General features: G+C 40.5%; 1 protein-coding gene across 2 annotated transcripts; it reads right to left on the bottom strand.

The window, feature by feature from the left end:
• Positions 1 to 3,379: 3,379 nt before the first annotated feature.
• gnas (GNAS complex locus) lies at positions 3,380 to 26,304 on the bottom strand. 2 transcript variants are annotated; one of them, XM_085345297.1, is made up of 13 exons: positions 26,158 to 26,304; positions 25,209 to 25,347; positions 20,113 to 20,185; positions 16,339 to 16,393; positions 16,122 to 16,241; positions 11,317 to 11,414; positions 7,146 to 7,200; positions 6,760 to 6,833; positions 6,559 to 6,617; positions 6,347 to 6,467; positions 5,914 to 6,044; positions 5,434 to 5,501; positions 3,380 to 5,290 (listed from the first exon to the last, which is right to left on the bottom strand). In XM_085345297.1, the coding sequence occupies exons 2-13, from the start codon at positions 25,345 to 25,347 to the stop codon at positions 5,144 to 5,146; spliced, it is 1,140 nt and encodes a 379-aa protein (XP_085201423.1). In that variant the 5' UTR covers positions 26,158 to 26,304; the 3' UTR covers positions 3,380 to 5,143. The 2 variants fall into 2 exon arrangements, with proteins under 2 accessions (XP_085201423.1, XP_085201424.1); XM_085345298.1 differs by lacking the exon at positions 26,158 to 26,304 and adding an exon at positions 25,534 to 25,658.
• Between the last annotated feature and the right edge of the window lie 1,192 nt (positions 26,305 to 27,496).

The raw sequence follows: 27,496 nt of genomic DNA, 5'->3' as shown, positions 1-27,496 counted from the left end.
ACGAGGAAGGAAAAGGCTACGTCACGCTGTGGGCGGGACTAGCAGGTGACGTGAGCTGGTTTTTGTTAGTGCTGTCAAAGAAAGTCCAACGTTTAACAGCTCAGGACTGAGATAAGACAGCACTATGAACACTTCAGCCACAATAAAGATTTTACATTAAGGCCTAAAGCACTGCTACACATTCCTTAAAATGTTATGTTTTAATCTTATATAGTTTTAATAGTGAAAAATACAAACCATACCAGTATATGGAAGAAATTTCAGATCCTTTTTGCCATAGACCTTTAAAGAGTCCTCTTCTGGTTGCTCCCAGTAGGGGCCACCACAGCAGATCATCTGTCTTCATCTCGCTGTCTCCCTTGAATTCTTTCTCATACCATCCATCTGCATTTCCTCCTTCACTTCATCCATGAATCTTCTCTGTGGTCTTCCTCTTTTCCTCCTGCCTGGTAGCTCCATATTCAGCATCCTTTGCATTAATACATATTTATACCTTCTCTGCACATATCTAAACCATCTCAACTTGCCTCTCGTTAGTGTCATATCTTCAAACCATGCAGTATAACAAGTCTCACAGCCACCTTTGAAAATAATGCCAACCAAATTCCTCCAATAGGTCTGCGTAACCCCTCACCATAGGTAGACTTTGAATTAGGTAACACCAATTAATTCAGCCAGATTTGACAACCCACAGGAAAAATATGGAGAGGCTGGTCTGTGTTTTTCTTGGCTTGGTTTTTTTCCCCCTCCACATTTGTGTCCTATGTTTTTCCAAATAAAGTTCTTGCTGAGGGCCCCAGTTAGACTTATTCCAGCTCCTATTTTATATCTGTATCTGAATGGACTTAATTTAGCTCAAATTCAGATCCATCAGATATGAGTTTTCCCTTGCTGTGATTTTCTACCACCTTATCACATCCATTCTCATTACATCATGCTCTGCAACACCTTTCTTGTAGAAAATAACCAGCATATGGTTTTGGATGCTGCTTTCACTCCATACTTGCTCCAACGGTGACTTTGGCATCAGCTTAAACTTTGCTTAGGTTGGTGAGACCAGCAGAAAAATATTAGTCCTTTATTTATCCAGGTAAAAAAAAAAAAAAAATCTCATTGAGATTAAAAATCTAATTTCCAAGAGAGTCCTGAAAAAAAAAAAAAAATAGGAAAAAAAAAAGCAAACTCTGCTAATGTCAAAGCTTAAAATTAATAAAAAGAAATTTTCACTAAGTAAAATGTTGAGTTTTTGGATACGGAGAGCTGGAGAAAACTTTTTAAAAAAAAAAAAAAAAAAAAAAAAAAAGAGTACAAACAACAAACATGTACTAGAAAAGTCTTGTGCATTGCTTCCATACACACCGCTTCAAAACACACCTGGTAAGTTCTGAAAATATAGAATCAACATGTCAAGTTTAAGTTTAGGTGCTTAATGATTAAAAAAATATATATATAGTTTTTAAATTATCAGGGCACTCATTAGGAGGCTGCAATATTTCCTTTTTGACTGAGACCATGGAAACTGAGCTGAGTAGGCTTGGGAGTTACTTAATCCAGAATAAAACTAGGTAATTTTACCTTTAGATACTCACATCGGTGATACATGCAGGAAAATCATTTACACCAGGAGTGTCAAACATAAGGCCAGGGGACCAGAATCTGCTCAGCAAAGACTCCAACCTGGCCTGCTGGAAGTCTTTGAAAATTGTGCAGGAGGGCATAAATCCTGCACTTAAATGTATTCTCAGAAATTTTCTTTTTCCTACCGAAGACGACCTCCTCCACAGCCACACTCTAAGTAATAGATAAGTGCCAAAGTTAAGAGGTTGTCTGAATTAAAAAAAATAAAAATCAATGTGTCCACAGTCAAATAATAAAAAATGGAAAGTTTTTAACTGAATTTTCTATTTCATAATTACAGGCCCGTCTAGGCAATGAGCTACCAGAACTTTGTAATTTTACACATTTGAGTCCGAAGAGTCATGTTGACACATTTCTTTATCACGTATAAGATATCTCAAGCAGTAAATATGCATTTAAGTTATTTTTACGGGCTAAAAGATTCTCTCAAGTACAGCCCTTTTAAGATCAAAGTGGGCGCACAGTTGGCGACCCATTGTGCTTTTCTACTTGTGCTACATCCTTTCATATTCTTTTCTTCCTGCCAGTCACTCTTTGAGATCATTATATTACACATGTACTTTGAGTAGCAGTAGCAATAAATGAATAAAGAGATAAAAAAAACCAAACAAAAAAACCAAAAGGAGCTAAAGAATTTATAGAGCTAAACTTGAAATAGCAAATATGTTTTATACAACAGTGCATTCAGATCATACTTCTGATTGTAAAAGCTGCAAGACAAGGCATCTCTAATTTTTTTTGCTGCGGTGGGGGCAGGAGTAGGGGGGCGGGAATAAATAAATAAATAAATAAATATCAGCACTGTTAAAGATTAAGCGATTTGGTCCGATACGTTACTGATTTTCACAACGAATGTAGATCAGTTTTTTGGTTGGGAGCTAGAGACACAGGTAGATGTGCAAAATGTTCACTGCCATGAGGATTGTTGTTTTGCGAAGCACAACAGTCATAAGAATCGATAAGCTTGGATGCACTTTTGTCTAATAGGGTTGTTGATTTCTATCCCCTGAGTTGCGTAGAGTGTAATGACAAAAACATGACAAAGCAGTTGCTGTTTGCACCAAAAAAAAAAAAAAAAAAAAAGAAAAAAAAAAGAAAAAAAAATTCTTTATTTCATAGAGCTCCTTTTCAGAAAGTAGACCCATATTTGATGTACACATTAAATGAGACTAGGGCACTGAAATGAGAGATGCTAATACTGTACAGGCTGCCTCTGCTGTGCAAGGCTAGGCAGGAGGACCCCCTCCCCCCTCAGCAGAAAAGAAAAACAAATTGTTCTTTTTTTGGCCATTTTTTCTTTTTTGCAAAAACAATAACGATTTGTGTAGAAACAAGCAATGTTTTGCATCTGTCACCTCCCACTTATAACCCTTCAGTGTGTGGAAGAAAAAAAAAAAAAAATCCCAAACAACTTCAGTTGAAAGGATTAAGTTATAGCAATATGCACACCATCAAGTGTACAATTTGTCAAGGTTCATTTGATTCTAATAAAATACTTTAGAACCCATATAGATTTCATATTTATCTTTTTGGGGGTATATGGATAAAAAAAAAAAGAAAAAAAAAAGACATTAAATCATAAAGATGGGCTGGAAGGAAAAGGGTGGAAAAACCCCCCAAAAATAACCCAAGGAAAAAAAAAAAAAAAAAAAAAAAAAAAAAAAAAAAAAAACACACACACCCAAAAAACAAAAACCCAACCACCCCAAAAAACAAAACTCTAAAGCTACAAATGGTCATCCACCATCTCCAAGGAAAGGAGAGGAGAAAGAAATAGACTGAGAAAGAGAGAGGTGGGGATAAAGAAAGGGAGAGAATGTAAGAGCGAGGGAGGCAGGGAGAGGATTGGCCAAGCTATACAGCGCAGTATGACACCCACTTTAGCTCATTACACACGTACAGTCGTGATCAAGGCACAGGGATCTTCTAAAAGTTTTTTCCTCAATAAAGTTGTACAAAATAATACATTTTACAGTCTGTACAAGAATAATAGTTCAGCAGTAAAGTAAAGACAGACATACAAGGGAGGAGAGGAGGAATGGTGGAGGGAGGAATGGCAGGGAGGTGCAAGCACACAGGTGGGGGCAGAAAAAAAAAAGTCCCATTTTGTTGTGTTTTTAATATTCCAAGATTAATATATCTTATTTTCTCTTTAAAATGAAAGACCACTGCCAGGAAGGTAAAAGTGCAAATGGAAAAGGTGGCGGTGAAGAGGGTGGGCGAAAGATGGAGAACGTGTAGAGAACGGGTGACAAAAGGATGACAAAGAGTTGAGATAAAGAAAGAGCGCACAGGGCACAATGGCACAAAAGTCTACACAGAGAAAAACAGCTGTGGAGACTGTATAACAGGATGAGAGTTCTCTTTAACTTATATGGTACTGTACTGTTGAAGGATGCCCGTCGCCCTCTATTGAAAGTCCCATAGAAGTTGGCATTTCTGGTTCTTTTTGTTTTAAACTCAATATATCCTCCTCATGTGATGCTCCGATACCAACAAGACAAAGTCAGGTGGCTAAACAGTTCTGTAGAGAAGCCGCTGGCGCCCCGATCAATCACGGCCGACACCTCCCATCAGAGAAACTCAAATCGCAGTTGGCTCCCATCCCGTTTTAGTGAACACCTGCTCGAGTGACGTCTCACCAACACACCCGTGGTCTGGTTAAGTCTGTGGTAACGCTGCTCCTCTGGGCTCGGCTGAGCTTCGCCCGTTTAATCTCAAAAAGCACCGACCCAGATAAATAGCCGGCATCTCAACGAAATGCGAGCAGGTACGTGCGTTGCCAGATTGACCCCCCTGTTGTGCAGTCCAGTAAAAAGCAGGTGAGATGTGTTGTGTGTGCGCAAGCAGAGCCACTGGATTTAAAGATGTCTCTAAGTGAAAGGAAGGTTTGGTGTACATGGTTTGAGTCAAAGTCCTGAGCACAGTGCTTGTTTTTTTGTTTTTTGTCTCTCTTAAATACAGTGTTCAGTTGATCTGCTGTGATATATTCATTCTCCATTTGCAGTAATTCATCTCTTTCCCAATTGCACTGAAGTAGTAGCTCTTAGTTTTCAGCCCAATCAGGGGAGAAAAACCCCCCCCCAAAAAAAACCCAAAACGAACAAAACTCAAGCTGCAGCTCCAACCCTCGCTGCAGGAAACTCAGTCCGGACTGGGCCACTTTTTTTCTGTTTTTAGGAAGGTGAAGGTAACGTGACGATAACATTATGTCGAAAGGTGAGGAGCTGGGAGTATGGCTGAAAGTCAAGACTGAAGTCGGTTTTACGTGTAAGCCCCTCAAACCCATCCGTCAAAAATTCTGCATCAGGTAGAGAGTTTGCATCAGGGGAATTTCTGGGTTCACGGCGTGTTTACTATAAGTGTGTGTTTTGGCCCCTGTTGTGTCACAAGAGCTCTCATACTTCTGCAGAAGAGTTCAGAGACGCAGGTTCAGGGATTTCTTTTTCGTCTTCCATAGTCCGATCTGGTTTTATCTTTTTGGCCTAACACCTTTCCTCTCCCATCACAACAGCTCGTACTGCCGCAGGTGCATCCGCTGGATGATGTCTCGACAGTCATTAAAGACGCGGCGGATGTTCTCTGTGTCGACGGCGCAGGTGAAATGGGGGTAACAGTAGTGCCTTCCATCTCCACTTGCTGTGCTGATCCTCTGTAGAAGAAAGGAAAAGTTACAAAGCAGCTAAACAACTTTTGTGCAGCAGAAACGTCTCCAAATTTTATTAAAGCATAACCCCCGCCCCTCCACTGCATACATTTAAAAACAAATCCCATGAAAGACAGCTACGCACTTACCAGGAACTCATCTCTGATGAAGTACTTTGCCCTTGTAACACGCGGATCTTCTCCAGGTTCTGGCGTTGCTGTAAGAGGAGACAGAGGCCAGTGACTAACTTCTCACCATATGCAATTTCACAGGTAGACAATTTAAACATGACAATGCAACAACTAGTAAGGAGGCACTACAACTCTATAGCAGAATGTGTAAGACGTAAAAAGAAGCTTTCCACCTCACAGAGCAAGCGCTTCACTACAAAAATCTTCTAGGTGTATCCAGGATGACCCCTTGTGGTGAATGATATCAAAGGTATCCTTTCAAATTTCTGGATGAGTTGTTGCATCGAATTTTCCATTTTTTTAAATGATAAATTTCATTGATGAAAATAAAAATGTGTTTTCACGTCGGTATAATTTATTGTACTTAATCTTAACTAACACACACACACACACACACACACACAGCTCAAAATCAGATGCTGTAATAAGGCAGCTCACCATCATCAGGTGTGGTGTAGCGAGCAAATTCTGGGAAGTATTCTTCGATTTTGGACTTCCCTGCCAACACCTTCTCTGCAAGCAGGTCCTGTTTATTTAGGAACAAGATGACAGAAATGGTCCGCAGCCACCTGAGGAAGACGAGAGACTGAAATAAGATCACACTGAAATATAAAATTGTTTCCAAGTGTGAAAAGACAAAGTTCAGTCAGCCAAAATAAGCCATAACAGGGGCCAGCAGATAACAGTTCGCTTAGGACTTGCTCAAAGTGTTCTAGCTTCGAAACCATGTTTGATAAATAACTTGCCTACCCTTGAGAGGCTGAAGTGCTGCGAAGGCTTTCTGATTTCCTATGCTGTCAACTTAATCTCGGGATTCAATACAAAACAAACCACAAGTCCACAGGATGACAGGTTTGGCGTCTTTCCTCACCTGTTGTTCCAGATATTCTTGAAGAGGTTGAGGGCCTCCTGTAAACGGTTGGTCTGATTGTCCTCTCGGATCACCATGTTGTAACTGCTACTGGCCACCACAAAGATGATGGCTGTTACGTCTGAGGAAGAGGGAGGAACAGCGATAAATCAGACACCGTGAGAGAAAAGGATACGAGTCAAGGGAAGTGAGAGGAAATAAACACCACTTACCATTAAAGCACTGAATCCATTTCCTGCGCTCATCCCTTTGACCGCCGACATCAAACATACTGTACAGATATAAATGTAAACATGGAAAATGCTGCCATCATGTGGAGAAAATGCATATGTACAGCTGATTTGTGTTTATATCCTCAGACACTGTAGATTACCTTTGAAAGAAACTGTTACTCTCCACCCTTTTTTACTTACTGGAAATTAACTTTGTCCACTTGGAATCTCGTCTCAAAGATCCCTGAAGTCAGTACTCTGCACCTCAGCAAATCCTGGTGAACAGGAGTGACACAATGTAACAACAAGGCTTTTATGTGCCAGATTAGAGTGACAAACCTGGAGAAACACTCACAAGATACAAATCCAACATATGGAATATTTGGACAATATACTGAATTTCAAAGTGAAAAATAAGAGGATATAACACATTTGAGTTTGGCACCAAAGGAGCAAAAGCATAACTTTAATATGTGACAGGGACCAAAATGTTAAAGTCCCTTCCTCATAAAATACTATTCAGGGGAAATAGTTGTATAGTTAAATGTAGGATATTATTAACTTTGTAGTGGAAGAAGTTCACCCACCTGATCTGTTGGAGTGTAGTCACTCTGTTTCACAATGTCGATCTTGTCTAGAAAGCTGAAAAGACGAGAGACACAAAAGGCAAGAGAACAGTTACCGAAGTAATACTATAGACCACACAGTGGTTTCATATTTGTAAGACTTGTACAGGTGTGCTCAAGGAGTCAAATGAGACAAAAAAAACACCACAAAAAAACAAAAAAACAACACTGGTATAATACCAGGCATGACTGTGCACTTTTTCCTCCAGCAACACTTAAGTATCATCTCTCATGTACATCGCTACAGCTGTGGTATTATATGAAATACAAAACCAGTTTGCCAGAGAGGCTGTCCGTGTGGTTTTGAGCCCGACATACTGAGACTTAAAGTCTCCAATAGAGAGAGATACCAATAAAACCAACTTTTGAATTTAATTGTATTTTTCTACAGCAGATGACCTTGAAGGTAGAAGCATCCTCACTGCTCACTCAATATGCAGGGAAAACACTGAAGCTGTTGTCCAGTATGCCAAAATGAGTCAATGTGAAAGCAGGGAGTGAGCATAGCTACAAGTGATCATGACAACTCAAAGGGCAGAAGACGACAGATTCAGGTTACACCCAGCTTGAGGAAACTAAGATCTTATGGAGAAGAGTACAGTGCATTCAGTCGTTTTAATATGTATAGTATTTAATGTAGCTTTTTCCTCATTTGCAAGAGAAGGTGGGCCTCCTGCAACATCTGCAATTATTTCACATTTGAGTAAAAAGGATGACCAAGAAGTGCTATGTTAAAGATCAGAACAAGCCGCAGGCAGCATTCAAACATCTTGCCAATGACAGCAGGTCATCAATATATCATGGAAGACATGGATGAACTAGGAAACAGGAAGAGGAAGTGGACAGTGAGAGAATCTTTGGGATTCTTTGAAGGTCCGAGCAACCACCAGCCCCATCCGGAGAGGGAAGAAAGAAAGAGAAAAAAAAAAAAAAAAAAAAAAGTGTCCAGAAGGTAAGATGAGAGCACACACACAAGAGTGGAAGAGGTAAAGAAACAGAAGGAGAGAGACAGAATGAAGGTGTAGTGGCGTCTGTCTGACATTACAGAGCAGATTTCAAAAATAGCTCCCCAGCGCCCTGGCCTGCAGCACGGTTACCATGGAGACCCAACCACAGGCACTATTAATAGTCTATCAGCACCCAATCTCGTGCAGCTGGAGTAGCACCAGAAAGAAGACAGACTGATGGAGAAAGGGGAAAAAAGGAGGAGAGAAGGAAAGAAAGAGCAGGATGAGTTTGTGTTGTGTGCAAGGAGGAAGGAGGAGGGATCACAGACTGGACTGTACCACTTGAGTGAGGAAATCAACTTTTTAAAGATCAAACCGATCTAAAGTTCTCAATGACCGGATGCATTATTCACCAGGATGGATTTATTAGTAAAAAACAGTCAAGACTACAGGGTCATAGTCAAGAGCTGAGCAGCGAAGGTATCCTCCTCAAACATCACCCCCCCCTCCTCTAAGCATCCTCTGATCTGTAGATGACTCAGCCTCCGCCATGTTTGCTCCCAAACCCTGCAAACTGCAGCTGTTACACGACTCCTTCACTATACATTTTCTTTGTGGTTTTACCTGCTTTTGTTTGGAAAAAAAATATAAACTGGACAACTCTGACCCATAAAAAGTACATTTAGGACCCCCCTTAATCACTTAACGTATGCACATCCAGATTTTAAGATTTCAACCAGTGACTCCTGTCTCAGCTCCCTTTTAAAAGTCATCCACCTTTGTTAGGATGACTCCATACTCCTGACAGGTTATGATAACTTTGCTGTTTTTATTTGTAGCAGATGCAGAGTGCTCCAAGTCTCGTCAGTGATTTTTAGAAGTCCGCAGGTATTTAATGTATCCCAAAAATATGACCCTTTAAGTTTTATTTCAGTGTTTACCAGGACATGAAAACTGCATGTTTAGAAACACCACTCGAAGACTAAGCTGTTTTAATAATAGTGATGCACTGTATCAGTCTTAATTCAGCAAGAGACTCGTTTCCCTTTATGCTGAAGAGCTTTGATATTGTCGGACTTACTCCTAATCGAGATGATTTCTAGCTAGTTTTCCCTCATTAATGCACTGAATCAGCATCGTCAAATCTAATCTTCTCCACTACACAATTGCATGCCAGCATTTTCACATACGACCACACTCGTCATTTACATGTGTAAGGGTGCGTTGGTGCCCGCACATTGGGAAAATGAGAGGAAACAGAAGGAGGGCGTTTCTATCTGCTGGGTTGATTTTAAATTAGAGCTTCATGCAACTTTGTTTATAGACTAGCTACTTTACCTCTTTTCCTGAACTTTGAGTCAGTGTGTGTTGTTGAAAACATGCAGTGTGTGGTGAGGGTATGGAGAAGGGTTCAGAAAAACAGAATCAAGTCTTTGTTAAGACTCAAAACAAACGTGTCACAGTCAAGTCAAAACATTTGGTTGAGTTGTTCATCTCAAACTCGAGTATGAGCACCGGTTACAGTATTGAAGTCCATAACTGTATGTAGAGGTGGTATATGCCGATATTACCTATGAGCTTTCTCCTCTTGATGGGAAATAAACTCTGGATCTCATTGCATTTAGTTTTTAAATCTTTTTTAAAGCACAGTTAATATTATGTAGGGTGCATAGTGCTTCCCTAACGAGTAGATTTTTTGGCAATCTCTTAGGGAGCTAGAGCATTCATACTATCCGGTCTTCAAGTCTGATATTATTAGCCGTTTCTGGGTCCAAGCTACACTTTAAACAAATATAGCAGCATCACAGAGTTACAATTTTGCCTAAATTCTTTCCTCTTTAATAAAATGATCAATGTGACTGCTCTACCAGGTGTAACAATTAGGTTTAACATCCAGGCATTCACCATAACAGAGCTAGCAGGGAGCTACAGATGGAAACCATGGATTGAGATTTCTGAAAAAATTAAAACTTACAGCTCTGCTATCACAGCCGACAAAAATGAAGACAGAAAACTAAACAACAATGTTTGCAGGGTTACTGAAGTTGGGCTAGCTGGTATATAATGTTGTTCTATGTCACTGCTAGCTACACAGCTATGATTTGCATAATATAAACACATTAGTACACTAAAGTTGGAAGATGAATGCCAACTTTTTTCCACTCAATAGAAGATCATGTGATGGTTCCCGATGGTTAGGGATAAATGCAATTGCATATCAGGAAGCTGTAAACAGACTAAACTTCAGTCAGGAGAACAACTGAGATAATCCATTCAAAATATGAGGTTGGTCATTAATATACTACTGCATGGGGCTTTAGTTACATCATAAGGTTTTAAAAGCTGAGCTTTAAAAATGAATAGTGGTAATAAAAGTGACAGAGGTCGACAGTGATCACTGAATTTTTTGTTTTGGGGGGCTTGCTCAGATGACATTGAATAAGATACAAACCAAAACCCAAACCAAAAACAGCCTTAATAAACGCAGAGTAGTTTGGACCTGGAAGCAGGGTTCATACATCATCACTTAACAACCGGATTGACGAGGCTAGGGCTCACATTGCTATCATCTAGTTTTGAGTCCTTAGTTGTCATTTAATCTAAGGAAATAATTTAGCCAGATTTAAGGAAATTAAGGTAAAATGCACTTTTCTATAATACACGGTCTCATTGCCATATAGGAGTCATGAATTGAAAAAACCCAACTAGTATGCCTTACCTGCCATGAAACCGCTTAGTAGCGCACATGCTGGGATCAGGATGAGCATGTCTACCCCAGATTTCACCCTACTTATGCTTTAGTCATAAAACCGGAAGTATTAGAACAAATACGAAAACATACTTCAGTCTCTACTTCTTTGTCAATAATGCAACTGTTCATCCTGCTTGTAACCGGCTTCCAGCAGGACCTGACACCATCTCAAGCTGAAAGGAGCCGCTCTGCTATGCAACTTCTAGGATGCCCCAAGTACACAACATTTGCCTCAGATTACTAGTAATAAGCTTCTGTAACTCAAAGCAAACAAAACAATAAATAAAAAAGACAATTAAAACTACACCAACTATAAGATAACCACACAAAATGGCACCACATGCACAGTATCAATAAAAACTAGAAGTTATCCCTCACAGAATCCTCACATTTATAAATCACGTCACCATGAAGTTGAACTTAAGTTACTTACTACTGTGCACAGTCGATTAGCTGGTACTCATTGGATCTCTCATAGCAAGCCCGGACACCTTCGTCTTGCCACAGTGTCTTTGCGTGATCGTAAAACTCCTGAGAACAAGAAGATTTGGGGAGGGGGGGGGGGAGAAGATGAATCATACAGGCAGAACAGGAGAATTGAAGCATCAGCAGAAGTTGGACATTGTTAGTAATCATGTTTATCATGAAATTACAAAAAACAAGTTCTGTGTCACTGCAGTGGAAATGCGAGACAACATTAGAACCACTGCATGATTAAACAGGATTGAGCAACAGCTCATGTGCTTAAACATGTTTCAAAGTAGGCGATTGTGTGTATTCCTTGTGCATGTTACACTGAACATGACATGAAACGGGGGGGAAGAAAAAGCACAGGGCTGTCTGTTGTCCATGATGTGTATGTGAGGGCACCTCCTGCCCAGCGTTTCTGTTGACACCATATGCAGTGTACGTTGTGCCTGGGCGATGTCTGTGTGCACATCTTTAAAAAGGTAAATAAGGGTGCAGATTCCTCACAGCAGACAGACTTTGTGACATGCAGATATCAAATCAATGAAGCATTTATCTTTTTTGCACTCTTAACACCTTTGCCGATTTCATTTTAAGGAAGTAAAAAGTTGCAGAAACAACAGCAACAACACCACCTCTGTGTGTCACTCACTGACCACTTTGAGCACACCCGTTAAACCTGACTTGAACTGTCCGGAGCATTGTACATGCATGCTTCTTAACTGGCTTCATGGTGGCTGGTGGTGTGCTGGATTGCATTACACGGCATGTTCCCAATATTTTGTCCACTCCATTAACATACATGAAGAAACATTAGGCAATGTCAAGCACTCCGGTACACCACCAGCCACTATGTGAAGCCAGTAACAAAGCTGACTTGTCGCTTCTTTAATAACATCAAAAACTGAAAGGGTGCAAGCTTTGTGAAGGTGGAGTTGATGTTTGAACTGTTGCTCATGCTTACAGTAGATTTTACGAAATGAAGTGGCAACACTATGAGAATCATTGCTATAAAAAGGACCATTTTATAACTGCAGCATCCAAACCCTTCATCCTTAAAAAACACGCAATACATATTTAGCACAGTTTTTAAAAATGGATCATTCGGTCTGCTGCTCCTGAACCTCTCATCAATGTCACAGAAACATGGCCATTAGTCAGGTGACTCTGCTCCTAGATTTAAAAAGGAACAAGTTTGATTTCCTTAGAGTCTTCCAATCCCTATGAGCACACTGTTGAGCATTTTGACAAAACCCTGTGTCTCCACATTCCTGATCAGGGAGGTTTTCCTCATGTACAACAGCGTGTTCCCCGTGTGTGTGTAGCTATATGCACTGAAGCTACTGAAATTTACTTGTGGCTGTAAGGTGGTAACACCTGTTATTGCTGACATATCACCCCAAAATAACTTAACACAAACAGCACAACTAGTTTTTCTGCCGATTTAGATGCCCACTCTAAACACATATAGTATATTCTCCTTCATTACAGCCAAATTCATTATATTGCTCATTTACATTTTTTTTTTTTTTTTTTTTTTTTTTTTTAAATACCAGCATCTGTGCTGTGATATTGACATTTAATATGAGAGATGCTGCTTCTCTTACTGCAGATTTCTAGGCATCACTAGATTGTGATATGAAATATGTGACTGTTTGATCAATAACTGCAGCTAGTTGCTAAACTAAGAAAAAAATCAAATTTGATGCACTCATTTAATGAAAATAAAAAAGTTGGGGGGGGGGGAATTAAGAGCAGACCAACTGCAGTGACTCAAAAGGTATTTTCTATGTGCAGAGCCATTTTTAGCTCATCTATAAACTAAACAAATGCAGGTCAAATATATCTGGTTTCTCCTACACTACAGGAACAAAGGTATTGAGTCACCTACACTTTACACCTACAGGAGCTGTTCAGCCTTGGAAACCCATGCAGCTCCTGGTGCACAGTTTGTGTGCTGATGTTAATGCCAGAGTTTGGCTGTTACTGAGTCAGCGGAGTGTTAGAGCCTCAGGACTTGACGACCCTGCTCTGCCACTTTGAAGCAGAGTTGCTGTGGTTTCTAAACACTGACTTTGCAATAATACTACTTCGAGTTCATGGTGGAATATCTAGGAGGGAAGAGATTTCATGAACTGATTTGCTGCAACAGTACTATCCCTAATATAGCACCATGCTCGAATTCAGCAAACTCTTTAGACTGGCTCTTTCAGCAGTGTTTATAAAGTCAGACTGCATGGCTAGGTGCTTGATTTATACATTTGGGGCGATTGTGGCTCAAGAGTTGGGAGTTCGCCTTGTAATCGGAAGGTTGCCGGTTCGAGCCCCGGCTTGGGCAGTCTCGGTCGTTGTGTCCTTGGGCAAGACACTTCACCCGTTGCCTACTGGTGGTGGTCAGAGGGCCCGGTGGCGCCAGTGTCCGGCAGCCTCGCCTCTATCAGTGCGCCCCAGGGTGGCTGTGGCTACAATGTGGCTTGCCATCACCAGTGTGTGAATGTGTGTGTGTGAATGGGTGGATGACTGGATATGTAAAGAGCTTTGGGGTCCTTAGGGACTAGTAAAGCGCTATATAAATACAGGCCATTTACCATTTGAATTTGAAATTTAAAGTGTTTACCAAAATCTACATAGTGTACTAGAGTGGGCAATAGACAAATGGCTGTGTTGCACATAAACACTGGAATTTGCTGTGTGTAGCCATATGTAGGAAGTCATCCAATATTTACTTAGACAGCAAGTCAACGGCACATTCCTCTATTAATTTACACTATGGGCTGCAGAGATGAGACATTAACAAATGTGTGATTCAAATTGCAAACAAAATTTGCTCTTCACATTTTACAAATGAAACACTCATTCCATAAACTCAGTTAAAGTTAAGAAATCTGACTTGGTAACAATTAGTGCAGCCCTCAAGTCATCATGTAATGGAAAAGTAAATGGGTTGGACTTATCTTATCCCAATCATCCAGCAGGCAGTCTACAATAATGTACCTGACAAAAATAAGGATCTCCAATCATTTTCAATCTGCACTGGATTCAATTCCTCGTCTCCATTAAAGTCCTAAACCGGTTTGACCGTGGTAAACGGCTTTAAACTATTAATGTTGGAATTCACCTGTTCACAAACCTGCATGCGTCACGTGTGGGCACGTCCGTCCTCGTAGCTCTTTACAACTTTACCAGCACTCTGCTTGCTGAATTAACTGTAATACTCCCTCCTTTAAATTAAAAATGAAATCTAACCTAAACATTTATAGTGGCAGGCGCACAAGGGCACTGTTAAAGCCAGTTTAAAAGCAACTGACTTCCTGCAAACTGATTCCCGTTTCATCCTGATTTACCATTAGTCTTCATTTCGAGATAAATTAATAATGTCACAGTCCTGACTGGAAGTGATGATGTGCCTATGACGCTCACCACCACACACACTTTTCACCATCATGTTTTATAACTTTGAAACTATGCCATGCTTGTCATAAACAAGTCATCCAACCAAACAAGTAAAACGACCATAAACAAATAATTGCTTCCCAACAGCTCAGAATGCATGGAATTCATTGGGCAGCGGGGTGATTTAGTGGTTGACGAGAGTGGCTCGTAGGTTAAATCTCTCAGATTTGAGTCCTCTGACAGCTGATTTGTCTTAATGAATTGTTGCAGAGTTAGATTTGCTGTCTGCTTACAAACTACAAATCACTCAGGGTAAGAGTGTGAGCTCAGTGCCACTATGTAAATAAATGGGTGTCTGGTGAGGATCGTTACTTGACTGAAACACAGCTGCCCCTTTAGTTTCAATATTTCCCACCCCTATTTATCATTTATGAACTTTATTCAAAATAAACAGAAGTAACAAAAGCTTCTTCTTGAAAAAGTCATACAAGACTGAGTGACCTGAAACCTCAAGCCCAACAGGTGGCTGTAGATAAACACTGACTAATGTCCACACTAACATTTTAGTGTTGAGTGCATAACTTACTTCCCATGCATTGCACTAGCCCTCAGACTTTTGCAAATGCTGCTGAGCTCCAGCACTGCAGTGCAGTGCTAACTACTACACCACCAGTGCATGGCGGCATACCAAGTGTCAGTTGTCTTAACATACACATTTTCAAGACGGACAAAGACTCCCAAAAAGAATACCACTGTTTCACCTTAAACTGCTATAATCATATTAGTGTAGGTATTGTGCAAACCTTCATCTCTTGGGATAGACAATTAGTCAATGGAAATATCCCACTGAGAATACCAAACCCACACAGACATTACCAGTGGATTCATTAGTAAACCCCAGTGTCTATAACAGTCTCTGGACACAGTCTTTACCTGTTTCAAGAGATCCTCACCTGTGACACTGGGAGTAATTCCTACCATGATCTACTGAAGTACAAACACACAGCTGAAAAGGCCATGGCCCTGCTACAGATCCATTATACAGACTTTAAAAATAATAACACAAATTTAAATAATAAAAGTCCTAAAATGTACCTTACACATCTATCCCAATTTCTGAAGCAACCCAACAAACTCAAACAAGTATATAAGGTCAACTCTACAATTCTTAGTAGAACATAAACTGGGGCAATGAACTATGAAAACGTGAGCCATGAGTTCAATTTGAAAGAGTAAAGCTGGAAAATTACTGTCATTATAAAACAGTTCTGAAGATCAAAGCAAGGCAAACAAGAAAAACCGCTAAATAAATTACTTAAAGAAAGCTACATGTCAAAGTGTGGGTTGATATGTATTTGGTGATATATTGCTACTCACAGATGGAAAATCAAAGTCTTTCTGATTGACAAAGTTGAGGATGTATTCAATCCGGCACTGGTTTTCAGGACATGCCAACTGGACAGGTGGGGTTAGGGTACTCATAGCTGTTACTATGGTCTGTAGAAAAGAAACCCAAAGAAAAACGATAAGACAACACGACAGGTTACGGCCGCATTTGTCTAAGCTGCTACTAAACCACCAACAGCACACTTACCTCGATAGCCTCTTTAATATTATTCTTAATGTCCTGGATTTTCTGCTTCTTCTCTCTGAAACAGAAAATGTTCAATGAGAAGCAGTAAATCGCAGAAATACTGCAAATGTCTTCAGAACAGGAAAAAAAGTGCATGCATATAAAAACTGTTTGACTGAGATGAAGTGCTCAAAACATGTAAAACGAGTTCTACTTTTGTCTGCAGGTGATTTGTTATATATAGAAAAAGTTAATATCCTAAAGATTTTGGATATTAATGTTTAGCATTTAACCTGCAATACATTGAGACCACAAATTAACCATAAAACAGCAATAATCTGAAACTGTTAAGAGGGAGCAAAATAGAGTAAATAAAAAGACAAGACATAATTTAGCGTTAAAAAATAATTTAAGGCTAATGGTGACAGAATGATTACATTTGTTTTTTGAACCAGTCGGTGACATTTTGTCAAACAGACAAAACTGCATGATACAAAAGCAACTTCACATCCACTGAAAGAAAACAGCCATTCTCACAGCTTGCACTGCAACTCTGCCTCTCTTCAAACCACTACATTTACATCAAAAACATGTTTAGTTTTGCTATAAAGTATCATTTTAATGAAGCTTGGAGAAAAAAAGAAAAAAGAAAAAAAGTGTTAGAGGTCCCTCTTACCCTGACCGGGTGCATTACAGTCCACTGTATTAGGTTTGTTTTTGGTCTGTATGGGTAAACAGACCTTCATTGACATGCATGCTAGCGAAATTATGTCTGCTGTAAATGATAGCCGTGTGTTTGAGACATTTGGACTGACAAAAAAAATGTTTCTAATAAAAGGCAACCAGAGAGCCAGTTAGTCTATCTTTCACCTTGAGCCTGCCAGGACAACAGTACATTGTGTTTACAATAGCTCCATGTCAGTGACAAGGGTGAAACGGTCCCCTTTACAAACTTATCTACACTTAACAGCCACAAATGTATGTATACAGCCAAAGCCATGACACCAAAAGCTAACGTCTGTTCACTAGCTTCAGTAACTTGGCATTTCTGGCACTCAGTCTTTGTGGTGAAAGAAAAACAAAAACATATTTTACAACAAACCACATGTGAGGTAACTGGGAAGAAAAGAAAAATAAAATGGGGGGGGAAGAGGAAGAGGTTATGAGGGGAACTGGGAAGGCACATTTACATTTTTAAACTGATAGTCAATGAAGACTGTCACATGGTTGTGTGATCTCTCCAGAGAGACTGCTTCCCTCTGTATGGTTAGAGAGAGATGGACTTAAAGTTGTAACATATATGCAATATGTGCTACAGTGATTGCATCCAAAAAACATGTGTTCAACAAAAAAGAAAAGCGTTTAGGTGGATGATAGCCCATCTAAAGAGGGTTTGAAATCAATATCAATAACATTCTGTACTCTAGTGTGTTGCATAACATGGATTAATTAATAATCAACTGGCCATCTATACCAGGGGTGTCAAACATGAGGGGTGGTGGCCAGAACGGGGCCAGCAAAGTCCCCCCCAAAAAAGAGAAAAAAAACAGACTTGTATGAAACTGAAATTCAGTAAGTTGTAAGAAGCCACATTAAGTTAACATGAAGACTGTATAGAAGTCTCACTTCAGCCCATTTTTAAGCTTGCTGTGTTGGTTTCATGGCCAAGGGGGTGGGGGGATAAAAATAAAATGAACTGCTTTGATTCAACTTTAAGGCCCATCATCTGCCCCTCCCCCTCAATAAAAATGTCCCAAATACCCCAGTCCTCATTTTTGCCTACTTTCCAGTTCCAAATGCCTTGCCCAAGGGCAGCTAAGTCACGTTTGTTCAAAGAATATGGAGAGATGAGTCATCCATTCATCTATTTCCCAAATCACGCCGGCAATTGGAACTGCCAGTCTTCCGGTCACGAGACAATTACTCTGACATTACCATGATGCCACAACACTCAATCCATTCACCCCAAAATTATTTTTATCACAGGCCTTATTGAACCCTTTAAGGCTCAAATCAGTATATTATGTCCTGCCTGAGGATGCAGGCAAATTAAAGCACATTATTATGCTTGTCATGTGAAGTCCGTTCTGGAACACCGTTTTGGTTTAAAGAGACCTTCATTGATGAAGGTGATTAATTCCAAAGGTGACGTCTGATCAGACATACACAGACAATAAACCTAACATGAAAATCCTCCAGTTTACTGCATCTGAGGACAGGAATGAGCCATACAGGTCTCAATAAACACGAGTCACATTTATGACTCCAATGGCACTCTACGGATTTGTTTCTTAATGAAGACAGATCTCACCCATGCAAGCAGAGACAGACACACTGACACACACTGTTCTGTGTTGTGGAGTCACACACTGGGTCATATGCCCAAGTTCGCCTTAAGTGCTGAAAATCTAGCCTAACCTCGCAAAGATACTTCCATCTTATCAATACATGACCACCACCAGACCAATACAAACATCTTATTTTACTCCTGAAACTGGTTAAGCAAAAGTTAAAGATGTGCTCCCAAAAACACTGAGGAGGGGGGGAAGAAATGCAACACAAGGGTAGTCTTTAGAGTTTTCACACAGAGGGTTTAATTTGTTAGACCACTCAGCTAGATTAACCCTCAACCAAGTATGCTTGGTGATTCAGTTCAACCCCCCACCCCCACTCCAATCCATCAGAGGGAACAACTATCAGTTATATTGTTGGTCACCGTTGGAGTGACCTTAGGAGACCCTGACAGAAACTTGTGCAAGTACTATAAAAGTTCAGCTGCTGGCTAGCTAGCTCCAACTCCCATCTCATGTTCTATCGGAAAGCTGACCAGGACACTGATCTAGTGGTCTTTCATATCATTCAGCCTTCTCTCTATTTTGTCTGGTGTTCAGACGGACTTCTGCCCTGGAGATCTCTTGCAAGAGTGCCACTACCCTGATCTTAAAATGAGCAGCATTGCTAACTACTCTTCAACATGGTGGAGCTAGCAGTTGAGGCACTGGAGAACAGCAAATTATTGGAATCATTTATCACAAAGCTGGCTTAATTTTACTTGTAGGTGAGCAGTTTTTAGGGTACTGACTGTCAGTTCTTTAAGCCGGCTTGGAGCACCTTACCCTTACATGCACGCTTCTCCTTACCTGGGCAGATTTCAAAACTTAAACTAGGCCCAGTCATAGCAGTCAATTTAGCTTCGACCAGAGGTGGTCAACAATGAGTGAGCTAAGTGGCATCATAATGTCTTTACAGAGAATTAGCTCACTAAATAATCGCTTTTAACCAAATCAAAAAATGTCTAATTTCTGCCAATACTAGCATATCAATAAATTAATAAATAAATTACTTCAATGCTCCAGGGCTATATAGTAGAAGATGAAACTACCTTTAGGATTCTATTGCACCATTTTACAACTGAATCAATACAAGTTAGGTCTACTAAAAGTTGACAAAGTATCCCACTGTATAGTCAGTTCTCTTCACAGTGAAAAGCCTGCAGGCTGGTCAGCGACCCCTTGGAAACCTCCAGTTGGTAGCAAAAAGTGTAAATTTGCCAAATGGTTGGCAAGTGGTTGCTGGCTGTTGCTAGGTCAAAGTAGTTGCAAAGAGGTATACTTGTTTCATTAGAAACTTATGACCATTGACAGAAACTCTTACAGGGGTCTCTGTGGCGCTGAGGAGGAGATGTAGATTCAGCCTGGGATAAAAGTCTTCAAACCCACAAGCCAACATGAGCCTCAGACTTAAAAGAGCACTCAGCAGAATGCTGCTCATTCTCAGCCTCACTCTAGTACTCACTCTGCATTGAAGCCGTTGACATGTAGGATCCTCATCTGTTTCACTATGGTGCTCTTTCCCGACTCTCCAGCTCCTGAGAGAGAAAAAGTGAAAATGGATTATGTACCTTACTGATACACTTACATGCACTCAGTGTTGGGATAAAATGGGTGTTTATCTGAAATACCAGTTTACAGTGTAAGTACAACTTCCTTTATGTGGACACAAGCACTGTAGCTCACTACAAGGTTAAAGGTCCCAAACTGTTATGGGTTTGACTGAATAAGTTGCCTGCAAACTGACAATTAGTGCAGTGCCCGCTGTTACAGGCATGTTCGCACCGGTGACATTACTATGAGGTCACAGAGGTGTGAGAACAAGTGCAAATAAGGCCACCAATAAAGCACAACACTAGATTATTATCCAAGGGGCCAGAGAACAAAAGAAGACCTTGAGATTCCTTTTTAAACTACTTCAAATAATGGTTTAATTTTGAATAAAGTATAACATCTTGTTGTGTCTGCCCCTACAATCTCTTACCCTTTAAGCAACTATGACAAAATACAGAAAAAAAAAAAAAAAAAAAAGCCCCAAAACAATTCGAAAGCCCATTTGTGTGTCCTGGGGAGAAAACATGTTAAGGTGTGCACACAAGAGGAATATTCTGATCATTCAATATCACCCGGGATGGGAGACTTCATTCTGCAGCATCACAATGAGTCCCCCCCCCCCAAAAAAAAAGCCAGCACCAAGAACCATCTGACAAGAACAACGGGTCCATCAACAGATGCTGTAACCCCCCACAGAGTCCTGATCTCGACACCATGCTCTCAGTTAGACTAAGACTAGCTAAAAGTATAACATATCACAATTCTCCTAAGATACTGCATGAAAAATTTGAATTGTTAAAAAATAAATACATAAATTAACTCCAATTAGGGTTTTTTGTGTTTGTATTCAGATGTCAACAATACGCTTGTCGTCACTTTATCTGAGCCTGAACCTTACTGTGTAATATTGTATATGTGTGTTATTCATTTTCGTTTCTCATTTCTATTTTAACAGACTGAAATTGATAGCATGCAGCACTACCGGGCCGTTAGTGGTAAGCTGCAGGTTGCCAGATGAATTGCTTGGAACTGCTATAAGAATGAAACTCAGTTTTTGCCCTGTAATGTCAAACCTACAGCATGCAAGGCTACATGAGGAATGAGCAAATTTAGTTACAAGACCCAATGTACACCAAGATGTATGCTTTTCCCGTTTCAGGCCTATTTATATAAATTTAAAAAAAAAAGAAAAAAAAAAAAGAGGCCTGAAACAGCAGTCTTGTCTTTGTCATCTTAGTTATTTCTGGTGTTCACTTACATTAAGGTAAAATTAAATTTACCTTGAATTAAATAAAGACAAATGTAAGTTACACCCCCCCCCAAAAAACAAACAAACAAAAAACCTAACGTACTTAAGGTAAAGCTTAAAACAGACTGAAGCACAAAGCCACAAGTACATCAGTTTGTTTGATTATTTAATATCTAGAAGATTAAATATTTATTAGGTGATTTTTTTTAACTATTGCTTGACATGATGAGTGACTGTTGAAGTAAATGTCTAAATACATAATTACATGTAAAACTTATTTTGGCATTCTACAGTATTACAGCAATACTGAATATTTCAAAGTAAAGTTAAAGGCGTAATAAGTGGCATGTTTGTACAGATGTCATTTATCTTAGGGCTCTTTTCTCCCTTTCTGTCCTACTTTGGACGAATGAAAAAAAAGTTAACTAAATACATTTCCAAGGTAAAAAGACGAAGTCTAAAGTAAAAAAAAAAATAACTTGGTCAGCTTTACATTAGCATCATCTGACAGTTTGCACCAGTTTAGGCTGCGATTCCCAGCAATGAAGTGCAACTGTTAGTCAAGCACATCAGAGAAGCCACACAAGTCTGGGACTTGTGCATTTTGATGGCTCAGCTTGCTACAGTATATATCATGAACTCGTAACATCATGAGCTCGACGATAACTGATGACCTCGTGTCACAGTGCTCCCTCCTTCTCTGCCCATTACCCGTCTTTTACCAGACTACATTGTCCTTATTTTATTGCTTCACAAATACTAAAGTACACTTTAGTTTGGAGAATGTTAACCACACAAATGATTTTAAAAAGTAGGTCATATATAGCCAAATGAGTATTATCCAAAATGAAAATCCCGACTGACTTTAACACCTTAACAATGGCCTTAAAAAAAAAAAAAAAGGGAACTTTTGCCGCCACATGTCCACAGTGAGCATATCTGCTAGTAGACCCTTTAACATTGGCAGTTCTATCACATTAAATCAGAGAAGATACACCAGAATGTCAGACATCAACCAGCCAGAAACAGAATGATAGAACAATACTTTGGTCCATTATGTGGCAGGATTGTTGAAGAAAATCAAGATTTTGCTCCAAACATAACATCCCAGTGCACTTCAAGCTGAGTAACACCCTCAGACCAAAACTGGTTCATCCCTAGGACAACACACACACACACACACACACACACACACATATAAGCTAAACAGCATAGTGTATGCAGTGCAGTCAGGAATACTTGGACCTTTAAACAGGACAAACCAAACAACCACCTTACAAATGTTTAACACAACATAGGAGAGCCAGCTCAAGACTCAGCTGTACACTTGTACCTAAAGGAGAAGGACACCAGGGTTCACATTTTCATCCAAGACGGACGGTTTGACAGGGGAGTGAAAGAGGCCACCTAGGTCCACTTTGATTTGTTCATTGTTGAACACCAGCTATCACGACCTACAACACAGTCTCAACAGTCCTTCCCAGGCATTACAATCCCCACTCACACTTTGCCTCAGGTGACCTCAATAGCTCACATGATGGTGGGGTGGGAGATATGATATAAGAAATTTCATACCATGCCCCCAGTGACAGAATGACCCATGCCCTTTTATTTTTTTTTTAACACTACTGATCATGCGAGATTCCACATGATCAACGTTGGGTCAAGGACCATCTCCAAAGAGACAACCCCAACTAAGGGTTCAATACCTGGGACTGTCAGTCATTTTGGAAGTAAAGAAGCCTCTTGGATAAACTTAAAGCCCAGTTATGTTCTTTTCAAGCATTCAAGACAACCATGATCTGGATGACAGAGAACCTGCAGAAACATGAAATCTAAACTGCCATTAGGCCCTTCACAGCCACAGAAGTCATCAGCACTGAAACTCTTGCAACATTGCTTAAACTAAAACATCAGATTAGCTGCTAATATAGTTGTACGCTAACACAGCATTTAAAAAAACAAAACAAAAAACCAAACAAACAAAAAAACAACAAAAAGAAAATGCTTGTTCCTTTGTTTTGCAAATACTGTGGTAGCATTAAAGATGCAATTGTTTTTGTCATGGCAAACTCATTAAATATTGCTTCACATGCAATGTGGCATCTAAAACCTGTTTACATTAACACCCTGAGAATTTAGGATGCTTTTTTATAATGAAGTCTGACAAAGATGCCAAATTAAAATGTAGTAATTTACAGGATTAATGGTGTGCAGCAAAATGTGGTGGGTTCCACGTCAGGAAGCATGACTGTTCATCTGATGTAGTATCATGATGGACAAGAGCTGAACTGCATCTGGGGCACCCTGCAGTGTTCTGACAGAAAAGCTAGCTTGTGGGGTTGACCAGTATAAGCACAGAGCAATCCAGTAGTCTTTTTGTACTGCTACCCTTCACCCATTGTGTCTTATTTAACAGGTCTCGTTAACATGGACCTATTAAGGCTTTAATTAGACTGGGTGGTTAATCCAATCAAAAGCATACTGAGCAAAACACATAAATGATCTGCAAATTTAAACCTTGTGGGCACACATGCTCAAAATTTTGCTCTGCCAATAGATGGTCAACATTTGTGTTTTAGCTAGGCTACAATACAAACCAACACTACAAATGCTGAAGAATCGGTTAGGTTGTGTGTCCAGCTTTAACTCGTAGACTCTTTTTGGTCAATTTACTGCCTGTCAAGCTGCAGAGATCATCTTATTACCAACAAAGCTAACACAAGGTCTAGTAGCAGGTGTGAACTGAGTGTCCCTTTTTTATGCTTCCTTACCTTTGCTCACCCTTAAAAAAAAAAAGTTTCCTTTAAGGGTCGCATTTAAATCAAGCTGATATTTTAGATCTGAAAGACCTAAAAATTACAGAAGGTATATTTGTTTTGTCCTTCTCCTTTCCAAAAGTCATCACAACTTCCTCCCTAATGCAAGTAGTGACATGTCATACAATATCCACCCTCAATAGTGATATGTTCAAAACAAATTGACCCCCTCCCCCAAGGGTCCGCCGCAAATTCTTAGAAGTCAAAACCCTGTGAATGGATATACGAGGAGGGTACAGATGAGAGCTTTGCAGGAAACAAAAAACACTCTTATATAATGAAAGAGACCCAGCCCACCTAAATTTCACTCACACAACCACATGTTGAGTCTTACACATATTCATTTCTTCATTAACCAAGTTTTGGTGTGCTTTTCTTTGAGTCACATTATCTTATGTTTGGGCAACACACCCACAAACTGGCATGTGATGTAAAGCTTCTGTTAGTTTGGCAAATTTGAGGCCTGCATGCATGCTTAGTGCTAGAAATGAGCACTGTTCAGCATGCTGCAAAGTCCCAGTTTAATACAACTGAAAAAGAAAAAGTGTTAAAGAACAAACATACATTACTTAATGATCAATTAGGACAGGCTGGTTCTGATTGATGTTGGTGCTCGTTAATCCTTTAACCACTGCAAGCAGTTTACCCCACCTTACAGGTTTGCCTCACTGCATACTCTAAAACCAGCCAATGGGCTGTGCTACAGCAGGTTTGGGGAGTTAGCATTGCAGAATGACAGTCTGACAGCAACATGCCAAAAACCCAGCACCGTATTGCATTTTTGGCCTTATGCAAGAGCAAAGTCACTGTTGACAATGTTTCCCAAAACAACATCCCAGAAAGTTTTGCAGGGAGGAAGCAGGGTCTCAACCGTCCAAACAGAGGCCTTGTCTGTAAAGCAGCAAGCACATAAGATCTGTAAAAATGTGTCAAACTCACCTAGAAGTAGTAGTCTGTGTGTTGCTCTGTAGATCTGTTTGTCCTTTTGGAGCTGCTTCTCTATCTTTTTGTTTGCTTCTCTTTGAGCCTTCTCCTCATTTCTCTGGTCTTCGGTCTTACTGTTGCCCAAACAACCCATCTTCCCGCAAGAAAAAAGAAAAAAGGGGGTCCAGGGGAGGAGGAAGAGGTGGTGGAAGAAGAAGTAGAGGAGGTGGTAGTGGAGGGGGAAGGGAAGGTGGGGGGGTAATGTAGAAAGAAAAATAAATCAGATAAACTAGTCTAGATGCCTCGTTTGACCCGCGGATTTGGCAGCAACGTTACCCACATTTACACCGTTTAAGGTCCGTGGCGCCCCTGTGTAGAGATTTAAAGTCCGTAACGCGTATTTTGCTGTCAGAGAAAGGGCAGGATACTGTTGCTGACGACACGGAGGCCGCCTTCTCAGTTTGCTGAATCCGGCTCGGGCTTTTCCCTTTTATATGCAGTAGTTTGTGTTTCGTTTTTCCAAACTCTTTCCCCCCCCCCCCTTCAGCCGTGTAAGATAAAGACTTGTAATCCACAATGTCCACTATAAGACCCAAAAACGGCGGTTCACCTCAAACGGAGGCAGAAAAAAACAGCCTAATTTGCATCTCCAAAAGCCCGGGTCTTGCGTCTCACAGCTGCCCGTGACAAGGAGCCGAACTCGGCGTGTCCGCAAAGCTCGCCTGTGCTGTAGCGCCGCTCGTTACCACGTCGCTTTTCATGACAAACATTTCCATGGGTGTATACTTAGACTCTATATCTATTTTTCTGTCTCCCCGACGGCTGTCTTCGTCGGGGACCCAGCAGGACAGCTGTAAGGAAAATAATATTTACACCCAAACGAGCTACATGTGTGGCATTCTCGCTTCTTCCGTCGTCACCCGGCTCTTTTTCATTCTCTGCATCAAATCAGCCCCAAACTCACTGCGGTTGTCTTTTCGTCTTGATCCCTCGCCACCTCCAAATCCGAAATGATCCAGTATCCCCCCTCCGATTTGTCCTCCTTATATGTGATGGCTGTTCCTTGCTGTTTTCTCCTCCAAAGGGCCTTCTCTCTCTCTGCCCCTCGCTTTTGTTGCTGAAATGTTTTATCAGCCCCTCACATCACCACCAAGCCTCCAAAACTGCGCACCGATAGACTTTTTTTCTTAATTTCTGGCTCGACTCCGATGAATCCCTTCAAAAGAGAGAGGGGGGAAATAATTACAAAAAAAATAAAAATAAAAAAAAATAGGAGGGGGACAAAATAACAGAAAAAGAAAACGTGACCAAAGACGTGAAAATCCCTCGAAATGTATCCACGTTTCTTGCAGGTGAAAAAGCTACACCCGCTGTCAGGCTCGGCTTTTATAACCTACATACGGCCTATACATGTGCACACACTCTGTCATACAAACATACATTTATATACACATATGTAGATTCCTCTTGAATCCTAGGTGGGTAAACAGGCTACAGACTTGACACTACATGTGCATTTACATTCACAAAAAGTAGGACGCGGGGCTGTTGTAGCAGCACATTCCCACCGTGAAGGCCGCTCCCCTCCTGGCCGCTGGTCGAGGAAGGTGAAAGACGGGAATACCCGATTCTTGGAGGTTATTATTTTCTCCCTTTCTCTCTTGCTTTCTCTCTCCGAGAATAGTAGCCTACATTGAACAGATAGACAGCGCTTTTAGAGAGACGGGGTGGGGCCACACAACGCTCATTGAACCCTGGGAAGGAAGGACCGAGAGAGGAGGAGGAGGAGAGGCCGCTTCGCCTGGTCACGTGATCCGGGTGCGGAGCCGCGTTAGCGGCGTGGCTGTGCGGAGAGAGAAAAAGGCGCCCTCTTCAAGGAAAAAAGACCTGAGGTGGTTTGTATGCAGGAATAACAGCACAAGACCCCTCTGAGCAGGGCTACTCAAATCTTAGAAGACCACTAGATATGTTCTGTTACAGACATTTATTCACGGAAAAGTACAAGCACATCAGCAGCGGATTATACTGAGTTATACTATTAGGAAGACTGGTGCATTAAGTTACTTTCAAGACATAGGCTTAACACTATTATACCCATTTCTTAAAATCTGCTAAAATAGTTTTCCATAACTCACGATTTAAATAATCATTCTTTATCTTGTGAAATAAGCTGCCCTCACTTTAAGCTAATTCTGACTGGCTTTCTCTTGTAAAGCACGTGAGTGCAACAGGCGCATTCAGAATTTTTTTCATAGGGGTGGCCATATGGGGGCCACTAAAAATATTGGGGTGGCACACCAAAA

The sequence above is a fragment of the Diplotaxodon limnothrissa genome, linkage group LG20, assembly GCF_057381915.1.
Source record: "Diplotaxodon limnothrissa isolate DT_005_m linkage group LG20, D_limnothrissa_male_GT1.1, whole genome shotgun sequence".
Classification (NCBI taxonomy): Eukaryota; Metazoa; Chordata; class Actinopteri; order Cichliformes; family Cichlidae; genus Diplotaxodon; species Diplotaxodon limnothrissa.
Note: the sequence above shows the minus strand (reverse complement) of the source record. Positions and strands in the feature narration are given on the sequence as shown.

What these genes read in the sequence shown, in the direction of transcription:
- gnas (XM_085345297.1), bottom strand. Translation starts at nt 25,347, where the DNA reads ATGGGTTGTTTGGGCAACAGTAAGACCGAAGACCAGAGAAATGAGGAG. An exon ending in AAGACTTTGATTTTCCATCT is followed by an intron (nt 11,415 to 16,121) that starts GTGAGTAGCAAT and finishes TCTTGTTCTCAG; the next exon opens with GAGTTTTACGATCACGCAAA. An exon ending in TCATCAGAGATGAGTTCCTG is followed by an intron (nt 5,291 to 5,433) that starts GTAAGTGCGTAG and finishes TTTCTTCTACAG; the next exon opens with AGGATCAGCACAGCAAGTGG.